The sequence below is a fragment of the Zootoca vivipara genome, chromosome 7, assembly GCF_965207765.1.
Source record: "Zootoca vivipara chromosome 7, rZooViv2.hap1.1, whole genome shotgun sequence".
NCBI classification, from domain to species: Eukaryota; Metazoa; Chordata; class Lepidosauria; order Squamata; family Lacertidae; genus Zootoca; species Zootoca vivipara.
The window spans coordinates 6,629,590-6,650,029 of record NC_142590.1 but is presented as its reverse complement, the minus strand read 5'-3'; the positions used below and the strand labels follow the sequence as shown (position 1 = coordinate 6,650,029).

General features: G+C 42.3%; 1 protein-coding gene across 4 annotated transcripts; it reads left to right on the top strand.

The window, feature by feature from the left end:
• The first annotated feature begins 2,035 nt into the window (after positions 1 to 2,035).
• TOR1AIP2 (torsin 1A interacting protein 2) lies at positions 2,036 to 20,440 on the top strand. 4 transcript variants are annotated; one of them, XM_088673711.1, is made up of 5 exons: positions 2,391 to 2,661; positions 6,865 to 7,629; positions 9,563 to 9,655; positions 13,594 to 14,169; positions 16,819 to 20,440. In XM_088673711.1, exons 2-5 carry the CDS (start codon positions 6,903 to 6,905, stop codon positions 17,607 to 17,609), a joined length of 2,187 nt encoding a protein of 728 aa, XP_088529837.1. In that variant the 5' UTR covers positions 2,391 to 2,661; positions 6,865 to 6,902; the 3' UTR covers positions 17,610 to 20,440. The 4 variants fall into 4 exon arrangements, with proteins under 4 accessions (XP_034979749.3, XP_034979750.3, XP_088529837.1 ...); XM_088673712.1 differs by having other exon boundaries at positions 2,391 to 2,704; XM_035123858.3 differs by lacking the exon at positions 13,594 to 14,169 and having other exon boundaries at positions 2,036 to 2,661.

The following is a 20,440-nucleotide window of genomic DNA, read 5'->3' as shown; positions in this document are numbered from 1 at the left end:
TGCCACTTGTTAACCGTTTGCTGGCAGGGGAAAAGAAAAAGAAAACACTTTCCCATCACAGTGCCCACCTGAGAGGTGCCGGAACTGAGTTCAGGCGAATTCGGCTGAAAAAAAGCCCTGATTATTCTTGTCAAAAGTTATATCCAGGCCCTCCTCCCAAAGGAGCCCAGTTTGTACAGACAAACAAACACTGTTAACTCTGTTGATGTGTTGTTATTTTTGGGGGGTCAAAAGCCCTCAAAGCAGCGTGCCAAGTTAAAATGTTTAATTAAACTGTTAAAATGTTAAATAAAATTTGAAAGCAAGCAAATTACTTACATGTTAGCAGCAATTGCTACCCAAAAGTATCAAAACTGCTGAAAGTGCAATCCTGATGTCATTTTTCTTGTTTAAATCTAGTGAGCACAGCTGAGCAAGAAGTCCTAAGTCCATAAGATAACTTTCAGACAGAAGGAAAGGTGATAAGTTGCTGTTAAGAACCAGGCAGAGGGGCTTATCGGTAGTGGCACCTGCCCCGTGGAATGCCCTCCCATAAGATGTCAAAGAAATAAACAACTATCTGACTTTTATAGGGAAATTTTTAATGTTTGATGTTTTATTGTGTTTTTAATACTGCACAGTATTCTGTTGGGAGCCACCCACCCCAGAGTGGCTGGGAAAACTCCGCCAGATGGGCAGGGTATAAATTGTTATCATTATTATTATTAGAACATAATGTTAGGAATCTTTGGGAGCAAGACACTCTAAATTCCCAATCAAGTTAGTGTTAGAATTTAGTTAAGTATTGGGGTGTTAGAAGCTTATTGAGACAGGCTAGTCTCCAGTGTGAGGTGCTTGCTAGCTCCATGTGTGTATTTGTGCTAGACTTTGCTAATCCTTTAATTAAGTCAGGACTAGCCTCCTGCTTGCAGTGAGGTGTGAGCCTGGGGTAATGAGCTGTTAGCAAGATAAAATATGAAAGGACAAACCTTATTTGCAAATGGGTGGATTTCCTCCCTCCCTCAACTGGGAGTTTAGTTGAAAAAGACAATGCCAGTGTTTTAGGTGAGGTTCGATTTTAGAATAGTGGGGAGAGTAGGCTGGGATTTGACTTGGAAAGCAGGGCAACAGAGCAAGGATGCTGCTGTGCCTATGGGGAAACAGGACCTTCTTGCAGTGCTGATGCTCTGAACCAGGGGTCAGCAAACTTTTTCAGCAGGGGGCCGGTCCACTGTCCCTCAGACCTTGTGGGGGGCCGGACTATATGCCGGGGATGCCCCCCTTACTTGCTGCTCCTCAACAAAAAAAAGCCAAAAACATTGTAACCATCTCATAAGGGCATTGTTCCAGCCCCCTCACTATTTTGGATACCCTTTTCCACATTCACAATATCCTTTTTCAGAAGCAGCGATGGAAACATTGTATTTCAAGCCAAGCACAGTTGCATTATAGATTTGTACAAATGCATCACCATATTGATTGTTTTTAATTCCTTGTCTAATGTAAGGTTACCATATTTTTTTTCAATGAATCCGGGGACACTTAATTTTTTTTTAAAAAATACCACACGTTTGGGATGTTGATGCTGCAGCGATGGCGGTGGCAGAGGGGCGGCCACCGCCTTGACCTCAACTGCCATGTTTCCCCTTCCTCCGAGGCTTCTATCTCCTTTCTCCATGAGCCTGGGCAGCCCCTGAGTTGTTGGTTCTTTGTTGGTGGTGGTGGGAAAGCAGTGCGTGGTGGGTCAGGCATGGAAGGCGGAGAAGGAGGAGAGCTGAGAGCATTTGGACAAAAGCACTCAAAGACTTTCTATGCATTCATTAAAGTCTCATAGGTTTCACTGGAAGGATTATGCCCATGTCCAAATAATTCCAAAAGGCCCTTTTTTTGTGCAACCTCGGAGCAGTAAACAACGTAATAACAAAAAGTAAAAGTAAAAGACAGCCGTTCTCCTTTGCCATCCCCATCAAACTGTGCCTGTCATGTCATGTGGGCGGGAGAAACCCTCGCAAATTCTCCCCATCCCATTTATTATGCTCGGATTGTTTTCCAGACTTGCTGTGCCAAACATCGCGCGAGTTTTTAACAGAAGAGAGGAAGCCTCGTTTCTTCTTGTTACAAAAAAAGGAGTACTTTGCCCTTCCAACCAAAGCGACCAGGGTTTTTTTAAGGCCTCCTCTTCCTTCTTTCTCGAGAGATAAAGCACAAAAGCACAGCAGGAGGAGAGCGCAAACAAAAGGGACTTTCCCAAGCTGGAAGGAACACTGCCCGGGTCCTATTGCAGCTCCTTCCTCGAGTCTCGACCGGGAAACGTCAACAACCTGCTTTCCTTTTCTCATTAAATCGATCACGGAGGGTTGAGAAAACTACATATCCCAGCATCCCTCGGGTGGGGGGGACCTAGTGCCATTAGGGATGAATGGTGTTGACGTTGGTAGAAATAGAAAGTCCTGGACGCGAGTGCGCTGCGCTGCTGGGCTTCCAGGACCAGTAGGAACTGCTAGGAAGTTTGGGGAGGCTCTCTCTGCGCAAAAAAGAACCCCGTTCTTGTAAGCAACAACACACACACACACACACACCACACACACAAGGAAGGCCTGCCTGAAGTCAATTTCTACAGGGAAAGAGTCTGTTTTCATCTTTACTTCCTGGTCAGAGAGTGGAGGAGGAGCGCAAAAGGAGGTAAGAGAGAAGAAATAGCCAACGCTTGGAAAGCGCGTGAAAGGTGGGTTTCGGTCGCGCCATTCGCTGCGTTCAGGGGGAGAGGGGCGCGCGAGGCGAGCGCCCCGCTTTTCTTCACCACCCCCTGGCTCTCCCAAATGCATGGCCGGGAGTTCCTCTGCAGCGCTTGGTTAGCTGAACAAGTCTGTTGTGCTGAAAATAACAAAACGCGAAGCAGGCAAGAAACGGGGCTGGGCTGAGGTGGGAACCCTCTCCACGAACTAGCAGTGCGAGCAAAAATGCCTGCCAACGTTGGCTCTCAGCGTGAGCACCTAGGTCTGGGTGTATGTGAGTGCCCTGAAGGGGTGAACAACTTGTGACCCCCCCCCCGCCAGTGTTATCGGACTACAGTTTCCATCATGTCTGGTGGAGCTGTTGGGAGCTGGAGTCCAGCATTTGGGTGGCCCCCGTTCCTCCACCCTTATATATATTTCTCTTTATCAAGAGAAACGTCCTTCCATCTACATACACTATGTAGACAGGGCTGGCCCATCCATAAGGTCAGATGAGGCGATCACCTCTGGCAACAGGGTACCCAGGGCAGAGGTGAAACTAAGCTTTACTTCACCCTGGTCAAAGAACCAGTTTGGCACCCTCACTCACGTGCATTTGCGTACGCACATGCACAGTCTGGGAGCCTCAATGGCACTCTTCTGGAGGCGTCACCCAGGGCAAAAAACCTGGCTAACCCCCACCCCCATAGCTACAGCTCTGCCAGATACATAAGTTCCTGCTGCCAATCTTTCTTTCACCCCCCCTCCCCCTGTTCCTGATGTCAATCTTCACTCACCTGTTTTTTCCTGGCAGGGAGGGGGGCACTCCATTTTGGGGCTTGCTTCAGGTGCCAAAATGTATTTTGCCGGCGTTGATTGTAGAATATTATTTGCCATATGATCTGGACAGGGCTGGGGTTCTGTGAGAGTGTTATTCATCAAATGCTGCTTTCTGAAATTTAACATTATGCCTTCAGATTGTTCTGGTTCAAGAATTGTCTTTGTGAAGGCAGGTTTTTCGAAATCCAGTAAGCTAGTTATAGGGTAAACATTATGATACATACAGAGACATACCGTACATATGCTTCCTCTGGTGACTGACCTAGTCAGCCCCAGTATTTTATGGTACAAGTGCCACCTGCAAGAAAAAATTAGGAAGAGGAGAGGAATAACAGGTGGACACATACACATGTAGGACTTTCCGTGCTGTTGTGTTATAAGCTGTGAGCCCCAAATCTGAGCATTTTACTGAGATGCAGAAAAGAAGGGGTAGCAATTCTGGAGAGCAGGGTTGAGAAAAAGGTGTTCTTTCCCCTTTCCTTCACCCTGAAATATAGTGTTTTAGTGTATCCAGAGTGTATGTCTCCTGGATACAACCCTACACCCTACCCCAAGGATGCTCTCTCTCCTTCCTTCCATTTTCTCCCCTCCCCACAACTAACATCTAATATTCCATATCTCGTGTGTTGTCAGCCATTATTAACTGGTTAACTCACTGTGGTTGCTTCCACACTAGGAGTTCCAATGGAATTCCAACGCCTTGTTCCCTCACTTTTTACATACCATCCACATAAAGCTGTCATTCAGTCAAGGACATCCTGTATTTGCTTTGCGGTTCTTCCTTCTCTTCTCAGATCTAAGTCCAACTTCTCCTCCCTCCCCGCTCTGAAGAATTGAATAGTAGGGTTTTGTTTTGACAGGGACAATGTATTCTCAGGCAGGTGAATCCATCGCAGCTCAACCCAAATTCCCTATAATTTTTGCAGTGGGTGCCACTTTATAGTTTAAAATATATATTAAAAACATTAGCTATATGCCACCTAAAATGTAGGAATCTTAAAGTGCAATACTATTCTAATTCTAATTGTAAAAAGATATTTTTTTAAAAAAACTCTTTTGTCACAGACAAATTTGTATGCTGTTTTTCCTGTTTTATTTTATTTTAATGTTCCATTGCAGGGTTTGCCAAACTTGGGTCTCCAGGTGTTTTTGGACTACAATTCCCATCATCCCTTGCTACCAGGACCAGTGGTCAGGGATGATGTGAGTTGTAGTCCAGAAACAGCTGGAGACCCAAGTTCGGCAAATCCTGTTCTGTCACTAGTAAGTTGCCCAGAGAGCATTGCTATTGGGTGGCCTATACAAATAAATAAATATACAAGAAAAGTGATTTGAGCTCAGTTTATTTATTTATTTTGTAATTAATAAGAGTTGGACAATGGCTACTTAACAGGTCAAAGAAAGGAAAATGGCCTACCTTGGTTGGTCTTCCATATGGCGATGCCCTAAAAGACACAGGGGCTTTTCCTAGTTTGGAAAATAGCAAGCACCCAAGCAGGAACCTAGGCAAATACTTCATTCACGGTACTCTCTGCAGTGCCTCTAACTCAGTTGTGGGTGTGGACAGACACATAATATGGGGTGGGTACATCAGCAGCTCCTTATAACCTGGGTCTTTGCCAGCCCCAAGCTAGTCTTACCCCTCAACCTGAAGGACCGAGCTTGCAGTGTGGGCCCTGGAAGACCATGCCCTCAGAGCCAATGTGCTGCAGTGAGTGGAATATTCCACCTGGAGTAAACCATGCAATGTTGTTGTTGTTTAGTCGTTTAGTCGTGTCCAACTCTTTGTGACCCCATGGACCATAGCACGCCAGGCACTCCTGTCTTGCACTGCCTCCCGCAGTTTGGTTTGTCCAACCATCTTGTCCTCTGTCGTCCCCTTCTCCTAGTGCCCTCAATCTTTCCCAACATCAGGGTCTTTTCTAGGGAGTCTTCTCTTCTCATGAGGTGGCCAAAGTATTGGAGCCTCAGCTTCACGATCTGTCCTTCCAGTGAGCACACAGGGCTGATTTCCTTCAGAATGGATAGGTTTGATCTTCTTGCAGTCCATGGGACTCTCAAGAGTCTCCTCCAGCACCAGAATTCAAAAGCATCAATTCTTCGGCGATCAGCCTTCTTTATGGTCCAGCTCTCGCTTCCATACATCACTACCGGGAAAACCATAGTTTTAACCAGGGCCGGCTCTTCGTAGACCCCCGGTGGCGCAGGGCACCATGGCGCCGGCCCGCCGGTCTGCTGCGCAGCTGCGCGCGGCGCCCACCTGCCCACCGCGCTGGGAAACGGGGCGGGAGGGCGCCGGACAGATCGCGCTGTGCCTGCCCACCCGCCTGCCGCGAAACGCGGCGCACCATGGCGACAGGGGCGCTTAAGACGGCGCTGGTTTTAACTATACGGACCTTTGTAGGCAAGGTGATGTCTCTGCTTTTTAAGATGCTGTCTAGGTTTGTCATTGCTTTTCTCCCAAGAAGCAGGCGTCTTTTAATTTCGTGACTGCTGTCACCATCTGCAGTGATCAAGGAGCCCAAGGAAGTAAAATCTCTCACTGCCTCCATTTCTTCCCCTTCTATTTGGAACCAGTGGCGATGTAACAGGGTAATAATAATATTTTTATTTATACCCTGCCCATCTGGCTGGTTTTCTCCACCCACTCTGGGCAGCTTACAGTTCATAAAAAATGGTAAAAATAAAATAAAATCCTGATACAGGGTTAGCTTCAGATGTCTTCTAAAAGTCAGATAGTTGTTTCTTTCCTTGACATCTAATGGGAGGGTGTTCTACAGGGCAGGTGCCACTACTGAGAAGGCCCTCTGCTTGGTTCCCTGTAACCTCATTTCTGGGAAGTGAGTAATCCTGGGAAGTCAGAAAGTGAAACGGAATAAAGCTCCTTAAAGGAAGGACAGGATAAAATTGTGAACAATAGGGCTGGCTTTGCCACTGGATACTATTTTATTGGGCTTATTTAAGATATTTTCAGGCCACCTTTCAGCCAAAGGCTCCCCAACATACCATACAATGAATAACAAAGCAATAAAAATAAAACAACAATAAATATTAGCCTGTTAGAAGCTGTGGTTTGTAGCAATCTACTGGATGTGCAGCATGGAACTGTAAAAATTTCTTTAATACAAAGGGACTCTGATTTTATTTTATTTTTTATTATCTATCACATTTATGTCCCACCTTTCCTCTAAGGAACTCAAGGTGGCATATATGGTTCTCTTTTGCCCTGTTTTATTCTCACAAGAACCCTGTGAGGTTCTAAGTAAGTTGCAACTCAGAACCACCTGATAATTGCACAACAGCCAGTCATTTTTCTCTGTGGCCCATACAGGCTTCCCTGGAAAAGAGAAGCTGATAACACACTGGAAGATGACTCTTCAGCCCCCAAATATGGACGATATCCCACCCAATACTCTACAAAATGAAACGGAAGAAACCATAGAGGAAAAGCCCTCGGAGTCTAACAGAGTTCTGCTGAAAATGGAGCCCAGTGGCCCTTCGGGATGCAACACAAGGCTTTCCTCAGGTTCGTTTAGCATATCTGGCAGTTCCGAAGATACAGATGTGGTAAACCCATTAGGTGAAAGGACTGCGTGTGTAACCCAGGTTACCCGGCAATATTCTCTCACAGAAGAGGAAAACAATTTGCTCAACACTACTCTAGAACAAAAAATGAGCTCAGAGGACCAGCAAAGCCTGCACTCCTTGGAACATCTTGAGGGAATTAAAGAGGAATTAGATTCTGACGGAAATTTCCAGGAAATAGAGAAAGGTGGTCCTCCAGGATGTAATATACCGGTATTGCCTTCCTCGGGCACAGATAGTTTATCAGACAGTTTTGCACCCGAAGATGTAGCAGGTTCCTCAGATGAAAGGGCTGAATGTTCAACCCAAGTTGCCCTACAGGATTCTCCAATGGAAGAGAAGAACAGTTCACCCAAAACCATCCCTCAGGAAAAAGTGAGTTCACAGAGCCAGCAAAGGGAACACTCCTTGGACGACCCTCGTGATGCAAAAGAGAATCTGTTGGACGAGGAAAGAGAAACAGTTGTTCAAAAGCCTGGAGGCCCTGGGGTGGAAAGATCTTTGACTGAAGGTAAGACTGTAGCCTCCTTGATGAGAAAATCCAACCGTTTTTTAAAACTGTTCTATAGTAACTATTCCATGGTAACTAACCTTGACTGCATACACATATGAAAGAGACCAGTCTAAAATTCCGCACGAAAGAAACGGGTCAGGACCAGCAGATTTAAATTAAGCACCTGGAATAAAGTACCAGTACACAAAAGTATAAAACTGATTATTGTTGCATGATTATTTTTAAAAAGTTGCTCCAGCATGGAATGGGTGATGGTTGGTGTGCATTTGTTTGTTTGTTTGTTACTAGAGTGGAAAAGCTCACATATTTTAAACAGGCAGTTAGCTGTTAGAATTGGAGGTCAGAGGAATAGACTAGAAGGAATTACAGGGGTCCCCAAACTAAGGCCCGGGGGTCGTATGCGGCCCAATCGCCTTCTAAATTCGGCCCGTGGACGGTCCAGGAATCAGCATGTTTTTACATGAGTAGAATGTGTCCTTTTATTTAAAATGCATCTCTGGGTTATTTGTGGGGCATAGGAATTAGTTCAATCCCCCCCCAAAAAATATAGTCCGGCCCCCCACAAGTTCTGAGGGACAGTGGACCGGCCCCCTGCTGAAAAAGTTTGCTGACGCCTGAGGAATTACATACCACTCCTGTCCGGGGACCTCCCTACAGGGAACCCCCTCCCTCATCCTGCTCACCAGCGCTTTGCCCAGTGAGAGCAGCAGCAGCGGGTCAGGTGAGGGGAATCAGGAAGTTAGCGGGACGGAGGTGTCGGGGCTCAGTGATGTTGGAGAGCCTTTGCAACGCCCTGACCAACAGGTGAAGGGGAACAGGCAGCCCCTTCCGGCGCCCGAATTAAGGCACGCCACCAAACGTAAGGTCGGGAGAAGGCGTTTCGGGGTGCCCAAACTCTTATGCTGGTCATGCAGCCGGAAACGTCCACTCCCGGATTCTGCGAGTGACTGATAGGTCATGTTTTCTGCTTTCTCTGCACTGTAAATATTATGCACAATAAAACTACTAAAGACAGAGCAGAGTCGAGCATCTTTACTCAAGAGCAGAAGCAACAACACCATTACAACTCCTGACCTGACTTTTTGTAATCTTGTTCTGTACTAAATCCCTTCAGGCTTTTGTCTGCAACCACGAGGCCAAAATATCCATGAGTTTTATCCAACATGACCACCCCGCTTGCAGAAGAGATTTCTGCTTGCTCACTTATTTATAAAAAAAATATGTATATACAACTATATCACAAAAATGTATCAAATGTGGTTTGGAGCAATTAAGAGAAAACCGTACAATAAAGGCAAAAAGAACAGAAAAACAAAAAGGTTAATAACAGAGATTGTTAATAACAGAGATTGTGTGTGGATTGTACTCTTGATTGCCTGCATATGCCTGGCAGAATAGAAAAATTTCCAGCAAGCGTTTAAAAGTTGGCACAGATTCTGCTGAAATTCTGTTGAGAGTGGAATACGGCTTGTGCCATGTTGACTGTAACCATTGCTCTTATGAAATGTGAATGAACGTTATCTATGTCCGGACCATAGGGTTGCCCCGTTTGGTTGGGCAAAATAAAGGGCAGGTTGGGCAAAAATACGTGACAGGTCAGGACGGGGTGGGGTGGGGTAGGGCTAAAAATTACTTTACCTGGTGCAGAAATGACATTTAAGTGCAAGATGGAAAGGGGGAGAGAGGTGTGCTACGAGAGTGTAGTTAAAAGCATTGCCATATTGGAAACGAAACTTACGCCCTACGTAAATCCAAGAAGCAAGAATTTGAGCTGACTCACCACCACATTTACAAGAAGGGAGCTTTCGGGACAAGTGCCCTCACGTTTGAGCTGCAACTCTGCATGATTTCTTTTTCTTCTGGTCTTGCTTTTGGGCTGGCTGGCCTTCCTCCTTGCTGCTATTTCTGGTAACACTGATGTACTTTTCAGGGCACACGGGATGCAAACCAGAGGCTGAGCCCTGGTCAGAAGAGGCAAGCCAGCAGAGCGCAAGAGAACGACCGATGGAGCAGCATGGTAATGGTGAGAATACCTTTGTTCTCTACATAGCAACAAAGCTGATCAAATGAATATCAATTAAGAAATGACAAAAAAGGAAATTGCATTCTTTGCAAGAAAATGGGTTAAAAGTGCTTGTATTGGGAATGTTACTCCAGTTCTTAGTATTCCTTTTCAGCCAGGGTTTCTTGTGTAAGAAAGGGGTGCGGCATCTCTGTCCCACTGGCCGAATGTGGTCTTCCAGACCAACCCTTCTCTCTCTCTGGCCCTTGGGACCCCAGGCCACATGTTTAGGGAAGTTTTAGTGTTTTAATCTTCCTTTAAATACCTGGGAGTCCATCTTAGTGAAGACCTAACTTGGAAGGTCAATACAGCCCAGGTGGTTAGGAAGGCCCAACAGAGACTTCATTTCCTTAGGGTCTTGCGAAAGAACAAGGTTGGACAGCAACTGATTATTTCCTCCTATCGTTCCACGATAGAAAGCGTTCTCTCATACTGCATTACGGTGTGGTATGCTGGTTTGACAGCCACGGGCAGAGAGTCCCTACGGAGGGTGGTGAAGACAGCACACGATATCGTGGGCTGTCCTGAGTCTGCTAGATGTTATTGCGGGAAACCGTTGCCTCAGAAGAGCGAGGAACATTATCAGGGATGACTCACGCCCTGGCCAGCACCTTTTTAATCTCCTGCCCTCGGACAGGAGATATAGAAGCATGATAAGCCACACCAACAGGTTAAAGAACAGTTTCTACCGGTACCCCTGGGCCGTGAGGCTGCTGAATGGAAGACAGCAACATTGCAGCTGACTTTCGAGGTTGGTGGTCGTACGACAGCACACAGAGTGAAACAAGGACTGAGAGATTGCTGGGGGGGATGTGGGGCTCGTTTAATCTCACTGTAAACAAGTGGTACAGTGGCAATAAAGTATTTATTTATTAATTATTATAAAGTATTTCTATTTCTATTCTTAATGTATTTTTAATCCTTTGTTGGAAGCCCAGCCAGATGGGTGGGGTAGAAATATTATTATTATTATTATTATTATTATTATTATTATTATTATTATTACTACCCCAGCCCTATACCATCCCCAGTGCTTCTGCCCAGGCGGAAGCAGTGGATGGCATGGTGGGTGTGCCATGTTCACCTGACCTTTGGTCAATTGCGTTGCTGCTTACCAGGAGGGAGAGAGAAGAGGGTGGAGGTGAGGTTGGCAAAGTTCAAACTCTGCCACAGAAGCCCTGGCTTGGCTTGGCTGTTTCGCTTGCAACATTCCTACCTCACCGACACCTCTCCTCTCCTTCCCTCTACCTCCTGGTAAGCAGCAGTAACAAGACTGATCAGAGGTCAGGTGTGTTTTCATGCAGCTAGAAAAATAAGAGCCACAGACATTGCCCTGCTCATTTTATTGCTGCCCCCGCCCCCCAGTTTTCTCTCTGGCCCTGCCCACCACTTGCATGTGGCCCCTGGGAAGCTGGCCATGGGGTAGAGCTGCAGTTTGATGGCAACTTTGCTGCCAACGGAGCTTGGTGTGCGTGTGTTAGGAGGTGGCTACAGCCTTTGTAGCATGAAATATTTTCAGTACGAGGTGAATCTAGTCTATACCGTCAGCCATGTGTTACCCTGAATCTATTGCCATGTGGATTGATGGACGTTTATTGATTTTAAAATAAAGCTTTTTATTGATTTTCACAGTGCAACAGACAGCAATTTAATAGATAGCATTTTTATCCTGCTCTTCAGCTGGGGATTGGGGAGAGAGACTTCCTTGAGTGGCGTACAAATATCAGTGATGATAAGGCATTTTGTGGTGTATTGGGCTCCTTTCTGAATCATGTTTTTCTGTCTTTCTTTTCTTTTCTTTTTTTAATTAAATAACCTTTATTAGATTTAAAATAAATATAAAACAAGACATCCAACTAAAATGCAAACAAAATAAATACACAAATAAACAACAATATAAATTCAAACAACACTTACCCTATCTTCTACAATGCTTTGTCTATTTTACTTATACATCTTCATTCCGATATTCACATCTTCTTTTACAGATCGACTTCCCCTTCTCTTCATCCCTGACTTCAAATTTATTAACTTTCCTACTGCTTCCATTTACTTTCATCATAGGAATTCTACAGAATATTTGTTTTAAACCCAAGTTCTTTCAAATATATTCCAAATTTTTCCCAATTGTTATTAATTTTTTTATTTGAACCATCCCTAATCGAATGTGTCAATTTGACCAGATCGATATAGCTAATTACCTTTTCTTGCCAATCTCTAATGGTAGGAACATCCTGACTTTTCCATAATTTAGCAATAAGAATTCTTGCTGCCGCCACTGAATACAGAAATACCTTCTCATCCTTTTTGTCCAATTCTTCATCAACCGTTCCTAGTAGGAAAGATTCTGGAGTTTTCTTAATGTTATATTTAAATATTTTCTTTAACTCTTCTAGTATCCCAGTCCAGAAAGGTTTTATCTTAGTACAATGACACCATATATGTAAAAGTTCCTGTTTCCTTTGGACACCTCCAACAATAATTGTCTTTGGTTTTATACATTTTATGGATCTTTACTGGCATCAGGTACCACTTATAAAACATTTTTATTAAGTTTTCTCTTATTGCCTCTGACACCGTAAATTTCCATGTTACTCTCCAGAGTCTTTCCCACCTATCCATTTCTATTGGTTTTCCCAGCTCCATCGCCCATTTCATCATTGTCTCCTTAATCGTTTCATCCTTCACCTCCCACTCTAAGATGGCATTTTTGAAATGATTTTCCGTTCACTCTGTAATAAATTTCTTTCCAATAGAGATAATTCAGACATAAACCCTTTTTTCTTCATATCTTTTTGGAATCGACTGTGTATTTGATAGAATTGGAGCCACCCTGTCAGATGTTGTTTAATATCCTCATACTTTTTAAATTTGATTACCCCCTCTTCTTCCTCTATTAAATCTTTATATTTTGCCCATTTCCCATCATTGTTTAATCCTTTCATTATCTCAATTGGTGACAGCCATTTTGGTGTCTTGGGTTCCATCAAGCAATTGTGTCTTTCCCACACCTTGAATAGAGATTTTTTTTAATAATATGAGTATTGAACCCTTTATGTACTTTTACTTTTTCATCCTGCAAATAGGCATGCCAGCCACACTTATTTTCAAATCCTTCTAAATCTAATAATTCTTGATTTTCCAGGGTGATCCATTCTTTTATCCAAAGAAAGCTTGCAGCGTCATGGTATATGTTTAAATTTGGCAACCCCAATCCTCTCTCCTTTATATCCGTTAATAACTTGAATTTTATTCTGGCTGGTTTGTTATTCCAAATGAATTTTGTTAAGTCTTTATTCCATTGTTGGAAAATTTTTATTCCTGTCCCCAGAATTGGCAACATTTGAAACATAAATAACATTCTGGGTAGGATGTTCATTTTAATAGTTGCTATTCTTCCCAGGAGTGTTAGATTTAAGCCTTTCCATGTTTCTAGATCTTTTTTTACATTATTCCAAACTTTTATATAGTTGTCTTTCACCAAATTGTTAGTATTATTAGAGATCCATATTCCCAGATATTTAGCCTTATGTACCACTTTCAAGCCTACCTTTTCTTGTAATTTATCAATCTCCTCCTTCCTTAAATTTTTAACTAAAATATTCGTTTTATCTTTATTTATATTAAACCCTGCCAATTCACCAAATTCATTAATTTTCTCCAATACCTGAGGTATACTCTCTTCTGGTTCTTCCAATGTAAGTATAACGTCATCAGCAAACGCCTTTAATTTATGGGTATCTTTCTCAATTGTAATTCCCTTAATCTTTTCATCTTCCCTTAAATTTTTTAACAAAAATTCTATACATAAAATAAATAGAAGGGGGAGAGAGGGCAACCTTGCCTGGTTCCCCTTTGTATCTGGATTTCTTCTGTTAATTCGCTATTTAAAATTAAAGGTCAATCTACCATCACTGCATCAGGAAATCTGAGATGCCAATCAGCAGTGGATACAGAACCCTTAGACATAAGAGAACTGCTATTAGGCATGAAATCAGAAATTAATGAGAAAATGGACTCTCTTAATGAGAAATTTGATAAGATGGGAAGCAAGATAGAGGAAAATTTGAAAATGATTGAACAAAACACTAAGGCAATAGCAGATCTGAATAAACAACAAGAAGAAATACAGGGGGAAAGTAAAGAGATGGAAAAGATTACCCAGGACTTGACTGAAAAATTAAACAAACAGGCGGAAGTCGTGAAAAAAAACACAGAAGATCGCAGAGAATGTAAAAGAAACCAAGAAAGAGTGAAAGAAGAATTACAGAGAATAAAAGACATGCAAGAGTCCATGTGGGACGCGCTCGCGATGCAGGAACTTCGACAGAACGACCTGACATTGAGATTTAGAGGCCTGAAAGAAAACCCAAATGAAAATGTGGAAGCTATTATCATCAAAAAACTGGCGGAAGAGGACGTGTCCATTTGTGTGGACAAAGCATTTAGAACAAAGTCCAAACAAGCAAGATCAGGTAAATGGCCCAGTGACTGCTTAGTTTTTAAAAAACTCTAGAATCTTGAGGGATAGAATAATGCAGCAAAAAAACCCAGCAGAAACTGAAAATCGAGGACAATGAAATTGTAATAATGAGAGAGGTGCTGCAAAGATTGTTGAGGAAAAGATCTAAGTATAAAATGCTGGCCGAGGCACTGCAGAGAAATAAAATATTCTACAAATGAGAATTCCCGGAAGGGATTTCCTTTACGTACAAGCAAAGCTGGATAAAACTATCCTCAGAATATGAAGTGGATAAGTTCTGGAGAAAATATGAAAAGTTTCCGGGGGGGGGGGATGGCTGAAAAGAAAGGGGACAAAGATAAATCGGATAGTGACAAGGACTGAACTGATACAAAAAGGACATCAATTAAGTACTCTTAGGTTCTTTGTGGATCGGATGTGGTCTAATGGGTTTTAAACAAAAAGTGAATTGTAGAGATAAAATGTAGATGATATCCCCCCTTTTATCTTTTCTTTTTTCTTTATATATTTCTCTCTCCTCCTCCTCCTCCTCCTCCTCCTTCTTCTTCTTCTTCTTCTTCTTTTCTTTTCTTTTCTTTTCTTTTCTTTTCTTTTCTTTTCTTTTTTCTTTCTTTTTCATTCTTGGTGATATTTTTTCTTCTTTGTTAATTAAAGGTTTACTCTAAGTGATTGAAAGTAAGGACGAATAAAGATAAACAATTTGTATAAACCAAGTTAAAGGGAGAGTTAATGATAATGGACCTAAAAATTATTACATGGAATGTGAATGGGCTCAATAGTAAAGTGAAAAGGAATAGAGTGGAACATCTGCTGGCTAAAAGAAAGTTAGACATAGTGTGCCTACAAGAGACACACATTGCTAAAAAACATCGTAAATTATTGATAAATAAAAAACTAGGAGAGGAATTTATCTCCTCAGATATAACAAAGAAAAAAGGAGTTGTAATGTATATAAACCCCAAACTTAATCCTTTGCAAGTTTATAAAGATAATGAAGGCAGAATTATTGTTGTAAAAATACAAAAGAATTCGGATAATATATTTATAACAGGAATATATGCACCAAACAAAAATAAGGCTGCTTTCTATCAAAAATTAGAGAATATTTTAATGGAGTACAGTGATCAAAAAATCATCATAATGGGGGATTTAAATGGAGTGGTAACTCCAGAGTATGATAAATCAAATGAAGATAAAAGGAAAAAGGAAGGAAGGCTTCCCAAAGCCTTTTTTCAACTAGTAGATAAATTAGACCTAATAGATGTATGGAGATGCCTGCACCCAACACAAAAACAATTTACCTTTTTCTCCCACACAAATAATTCAGAAAGTAGAATTGATATGATTTGGACAACCAAAGATATATTATTGAAATGTAAGAAAATTGATATTTTACCTAAAAGCCTATTGATGGAATTAGCGGGAATAGAGAAGATAATAAAACGATGGAATGGAAATTGAATGAATTGTTATTGGAGGATGAGAATGTAGTTAAAAAAACTGAAAATGTAATAAAAGAATTTTTGGAAATTATTTTAAACCAAGAAATAAATATTAATACAGTGTGGGATGGGGGGAAGGCAGTAATCAGGGGATTCAAAGTAGTTGGAAAAAGAAGGAACGAGAAGAGATATTAAGTAATCTTTTGAAAGAAATCAGGAAGAATGAATTAGATTTAGTGAGAGCGAATAAATGTGATAAAGAGGATTTGAAAAGGAATATTAAAGTATTGCAAAATCAAGTATCTATGATACTGGATAAGGAAATAGAAAATAAGATAAGGTATCTAAAACAAAGAAGTTTGGAATATTCTAATAAAATAGGAAAATATCTAGCTTGGCAGTTAAAAGAAAAAAGGAAAGAAAGAATTGTAATGAAATTATTAGAAGGTGGTAAGATGATAATGGATCCAAAAGAAATTTTGAAAGCATTTGCGCAATTCTATTCAAAATTATACTCAGATGAGAAATTAGATCACCTAAAGGTGGAAGTATATATATATATATAAAACAATATACCTAAAATTGAAGAGGAAAAGAGGAAAATATTGAATGAGAACATCTCAAATATAGAAATCCAGGAGGCAATTAAAAGAGCTAAAATTGGAAAATCACCAGGGGTGGATGGATTGCCGTCATTATATTATAAAAAAATTATGAAAGTATTATTAGAACCATTAAAATTACTAATGAATAACATTTTAGAAAAAGAGACAATCCCTAAATCATGGGAGGAAGCTTATATTGCAATAATTCCCAAACCTAATTCAGATATAACACAAATTAAAAAATTTTGACCAATTTCCCTGTTAATCAATGATTATAAATTATTCGCAGATATATTGGCAAACAGAATGAAAAATATATTAGGAAAGTTAATTAATAGAGATCAAACAGGATTTCTGCCAAAGAGGGCAATGTATTATAACATGAGGAATATTATAGACATTCTGGAATATTTGAGTGTTAAGATCAATAAAAAAGCGGCCCCTTTATTATTGGGTGCCAAAAAAGCATTCGATAAAATATTATGGATATTTATGAAAAAATGTATAGTAAATTTAGGATTTGGGGGGAAATTTGCAAAAGGTATAGGAGCTATTTATAATAAACAATGTTTTTCTGTCTTTCATGGTCATCAGGTTTTGTGTCCTATGGGCTTATTCTGGGAGCTGTGGTGCTTTTGGCTGCTGTTTTCATAGGCGCCTCTGGCTACCTCACTTCTCACACCCTGAATGTGCCCCAAAACCCAGTTGTGGAGGCCTTCCTGTCGAGATTTGACCCACTGAAGGAGAGCTTCCCGGGTCAGAGACCTTACCTGTGGGGACGGGTCCGGAAAGTCCTGCAGAAACACCTCAATGCTTCCCACCACACGGAGCCAGCTATCCTGCTCCTTGCCTCTGCTCAGGAAGGCAAAGCAACTTTGAAGTGCCTGAGCTCCCAGATTGCCGATACCTACTCCTCATCCCTCGGCGGCAGCACGGTCCAGGTGGATGGAGCATCGAAATCCACTCTCAGCAGCGATAGGGCCAAGCTGGCTGTCGACGAGGAGCTCACCTCTGGCTTCCGTGGAGGGGGGAGGGCGGCCGTGGTGCATCAGTTTGAGTCGCTGCCTGCGGCTTCCACCCTGATCTTTTACAAGTACTGCGACCACGAGAGCGCAGCTTTCAGAGACGTGGCGCTCATTTTGACAGTCTTGCTGGAGGATGAGAACCTGGAGCCTAATGTTGGCCTGCAGCTTGTGGAAGAAAACGTGCGGGACTTCCTCTCGGCCAAGTTCACAAACTCAGACATGCCCACATCCTACGACCACATGGACACGGACAAACTGAGTGGGTTGTGGAGCCGCATATCCCACCTGGTCCTGCCAGTCTACCCAGTACAAGCCATAGATGATGCTGGTTGCCCTTTGCAAACTAGAGCCCAGGGCTGAATAAGGTGGGTTTCCGAGGAAAGCCAAAAAGCTCTGAAGGATTTGCACCAATCAAGGAAACTTGTTTTTTCTCTACAAGACTGTGTGAGCCAAGCAGGGGTCTAGAAGCATTAATGAGGAGCTGGCTGATTTTATATCAATAATACATTTTGATGTTGCTATTGATTGACAAAATAACAAGTATATTAACTGTGCTACTTCTGTAGCCATTTCAGCATTTGGTGATGCAATCAAAGGACAATTTTAAAAAATACTAATGGACAGGTGGGTGGTATTTATCTCTTGCACATTGCACATCCAGAATGTTTTTTGTCACTGAAGGAAAACAGAATGGATGCAGAGACCCAGGAAATTGCCCTTAGCAAACTCTGCCCTTCTTAAAAGTTAGTTTTGATGTCACAGTGTGCCTAAGCTTTCCGTTATATGGATTAAATCCTTGTGTGCAGGGGTGGGGAATATACCCTGTAATACGTACCTGAAATTTGGAAGCCCCCTCGTTAGCAGTTTCTATTAACTCTTCACAAGCAAAGAAAAAGCAATGAATCCTACACCTGTGACCAGCCGTAAAACAGGGAAGGCTGTCTGCCCTGCAATATATATTGGCACAGGATCATCCTGTATGTCTTATTTGGTGCTGGCAGTAAATCAAAAGCATAGAAAGAATACCATAAAGAATACATAGAAGAAGCAAATGGTGTTGCTTGAGCCGGCCTCAATATGGTTCACATCTGTTGTACTTATGGGGGGGAGGCCAGTACAGGCTAAACTCAGGGTACGGGGGTTCACACAGTTGAATGCAATAAATCGGAAAACTCCTGAAGAATGATGCAACCTTAGTCTTGGGTGTGCCTTAGCCAGTTGCACAGTTTTCTTTCTTAGGTAGTGAGATGAGTGGAAAAGCAAGTCATGTTTGTAAGAACTGGAGAGCATGGGTAGCTAGGGAGGGAAATGTTGTTTTTTCAGTTTAACTGTTGATAATCTAGCGGTGGGGGACCCAGGTGGCGCTGTGGGTTAAACCACTGAGCCTAGGGCTTGCTGATCAGAAGGTCGGCGGTTTGAATCCCTGTGACGGGGTGAGCTCCCGTTGCTTGGTCCCAGCTCCTGTCAACCTAGCAGTTCGAAAGCACCTCAAAATGCAAGTAGATAAATAGGAACCGCTACAGCGGGAAGGTAAACGGCGTTTCCGTGTGCTGCTCTGGTTTGCCAGAAGCGGCTTTGTCATGCTGGCCACATGACCTGGAAGCTGTACGCCAGCTCCCTCGGCCAATAATGCGAGATGAGCACGCAACCCCAGAGTCGGTCACGACTGGACCTAATGGTCAGGGGTCCCTTTACCTTTACCTTTAATCTAGCAGTGATCATGTCCCCAGACAGTATTGCAAGGCAGGTGTGCTATGCGGAAACCACAGGATGCAGATAAATGCAGTTGTCATTTACCCATGTGAAAATGCATCACATTTCCATTGAATAATACATTCTTTAGAAACAAAGCTAGTCTGGATGCAGGAGGTAAATGCTGGAAGCAGAAAAGGGCAAATGGTAAGTGGAGTCACGAGTGAGAGAGGGAAACTGTAGGAAGAATTTTTTTAAAAGGACTGTGTCTTTGTATAGGAGAATCTCTCAGGAAGGCAAATCTGTCTGTTCCAAAGTAACAGAGAACAAACTTCATACCAAAAGAAGTGTCTCCTTTTTTTAAAATCCTAGTGGATATTTGCTGGTAGAATCCTGGGGCAGTATTCAATACGCTTTTCCACGAGCTCAAGAATTCCTGTGGAACTCTCCCATTTTCTCCCTGCATGTGCCCTGCACCCTCCCAAAATCTGCTCTGGAGGGTGGGGGGGGGACCCCTAAACAGATTCAGGGGGTGCATGAGGAGAGGGAGGAGAAGTTCTGTCAAACAGCCCAAAGTCCTTGTGCTGATGGAACTAGTTCATTGAATACCACCTGCTATAGGTGCTAGCTGGTTCCATAGCTTGAGTTCCATCAGCACCCACCATCCAATCTTATTTCAAACATATTTCACCCCTGTATTAACTGCTACATTAGTTGCTTCACATCTGCACCATTTGCACTCACAAGTGCCATCCTACATATGTCTACTTAGAAGCAAGTCCCAGTATATTCAGTGGAGCTTATTTCCAGGAAAGGATGCATAAGATAAAAAAAACGTTCTTTCCTTCTGTTACCTGGCTTTGTCTCCTGGGAAACAAAGGGTATGTCCAACATTAGACATACCCAGAGTAACCCACGGGAATTCCTGAACACGACTAACTTAAGTTCATTAATTTCAGTGAGTGTAACTTGGTTGGATACAACCCGACTATTGTCTCCTCGCTTGCAGTAGAAAGGAGAACCATCACAGATCATTAAGACTGTGCATGCTGCTTTCTTTAAAGGTCCAAATAGCTTGAATCCAGCTGTTTTGTGTCTCCAATCTAGAGTTGTTCAGAAGGCAAGTTCAGGTTCTTGGCTTACTCATTATTTTTGATTTAAAGTAGAACATGGAATTGCAGTCTGAAGGAGCCACACTTGCGAATAGCATTGCCAACCTAACAGGAGTTTGAACTGTAGCAACGAGCACATCCATCCTGTAAAAAACTGCCTTCCGATGTCTGCAAATCATGCTGCTGGTGGAGGCACAAAAGCACCTAGGTTTTGATCAGTTGGCAACACTACTGGGCAGCAAATAAAGAAGTACAATTAATGTGTCATTTTAAGTAACACTGAAAATCTAGTCAAATAAATATGAGCTAATAAAGGATAAGAATGAAGTGCACTAAAAATATTTTTGATCTTTGTGTGAAATAAAATTCAAAGTGGAAGTTATCACA

Coding starts and splice junctions, on each gene's coding strand:
- TOR1AIP2 (XM_088673711.1), top strand. CDS start 6,903: ATGACTCTTCAGCCCCCAAATATGGACGATATCCCACCCAATACTCTA. Junction 7,630..9,562: donor GGAAAGATCTTTGACTGAAG/GTAAGACTGTAG, acceptor TGTACTTTTCAG/GGCACACGGGATGCAAACCA. Junction 9,656..13,593: donor GATGGAGCAGCATGGTAATG/GTGAGAATACCT, acceptor TTAAAATTAAAG/GTCAATCTACCATCACTGCA.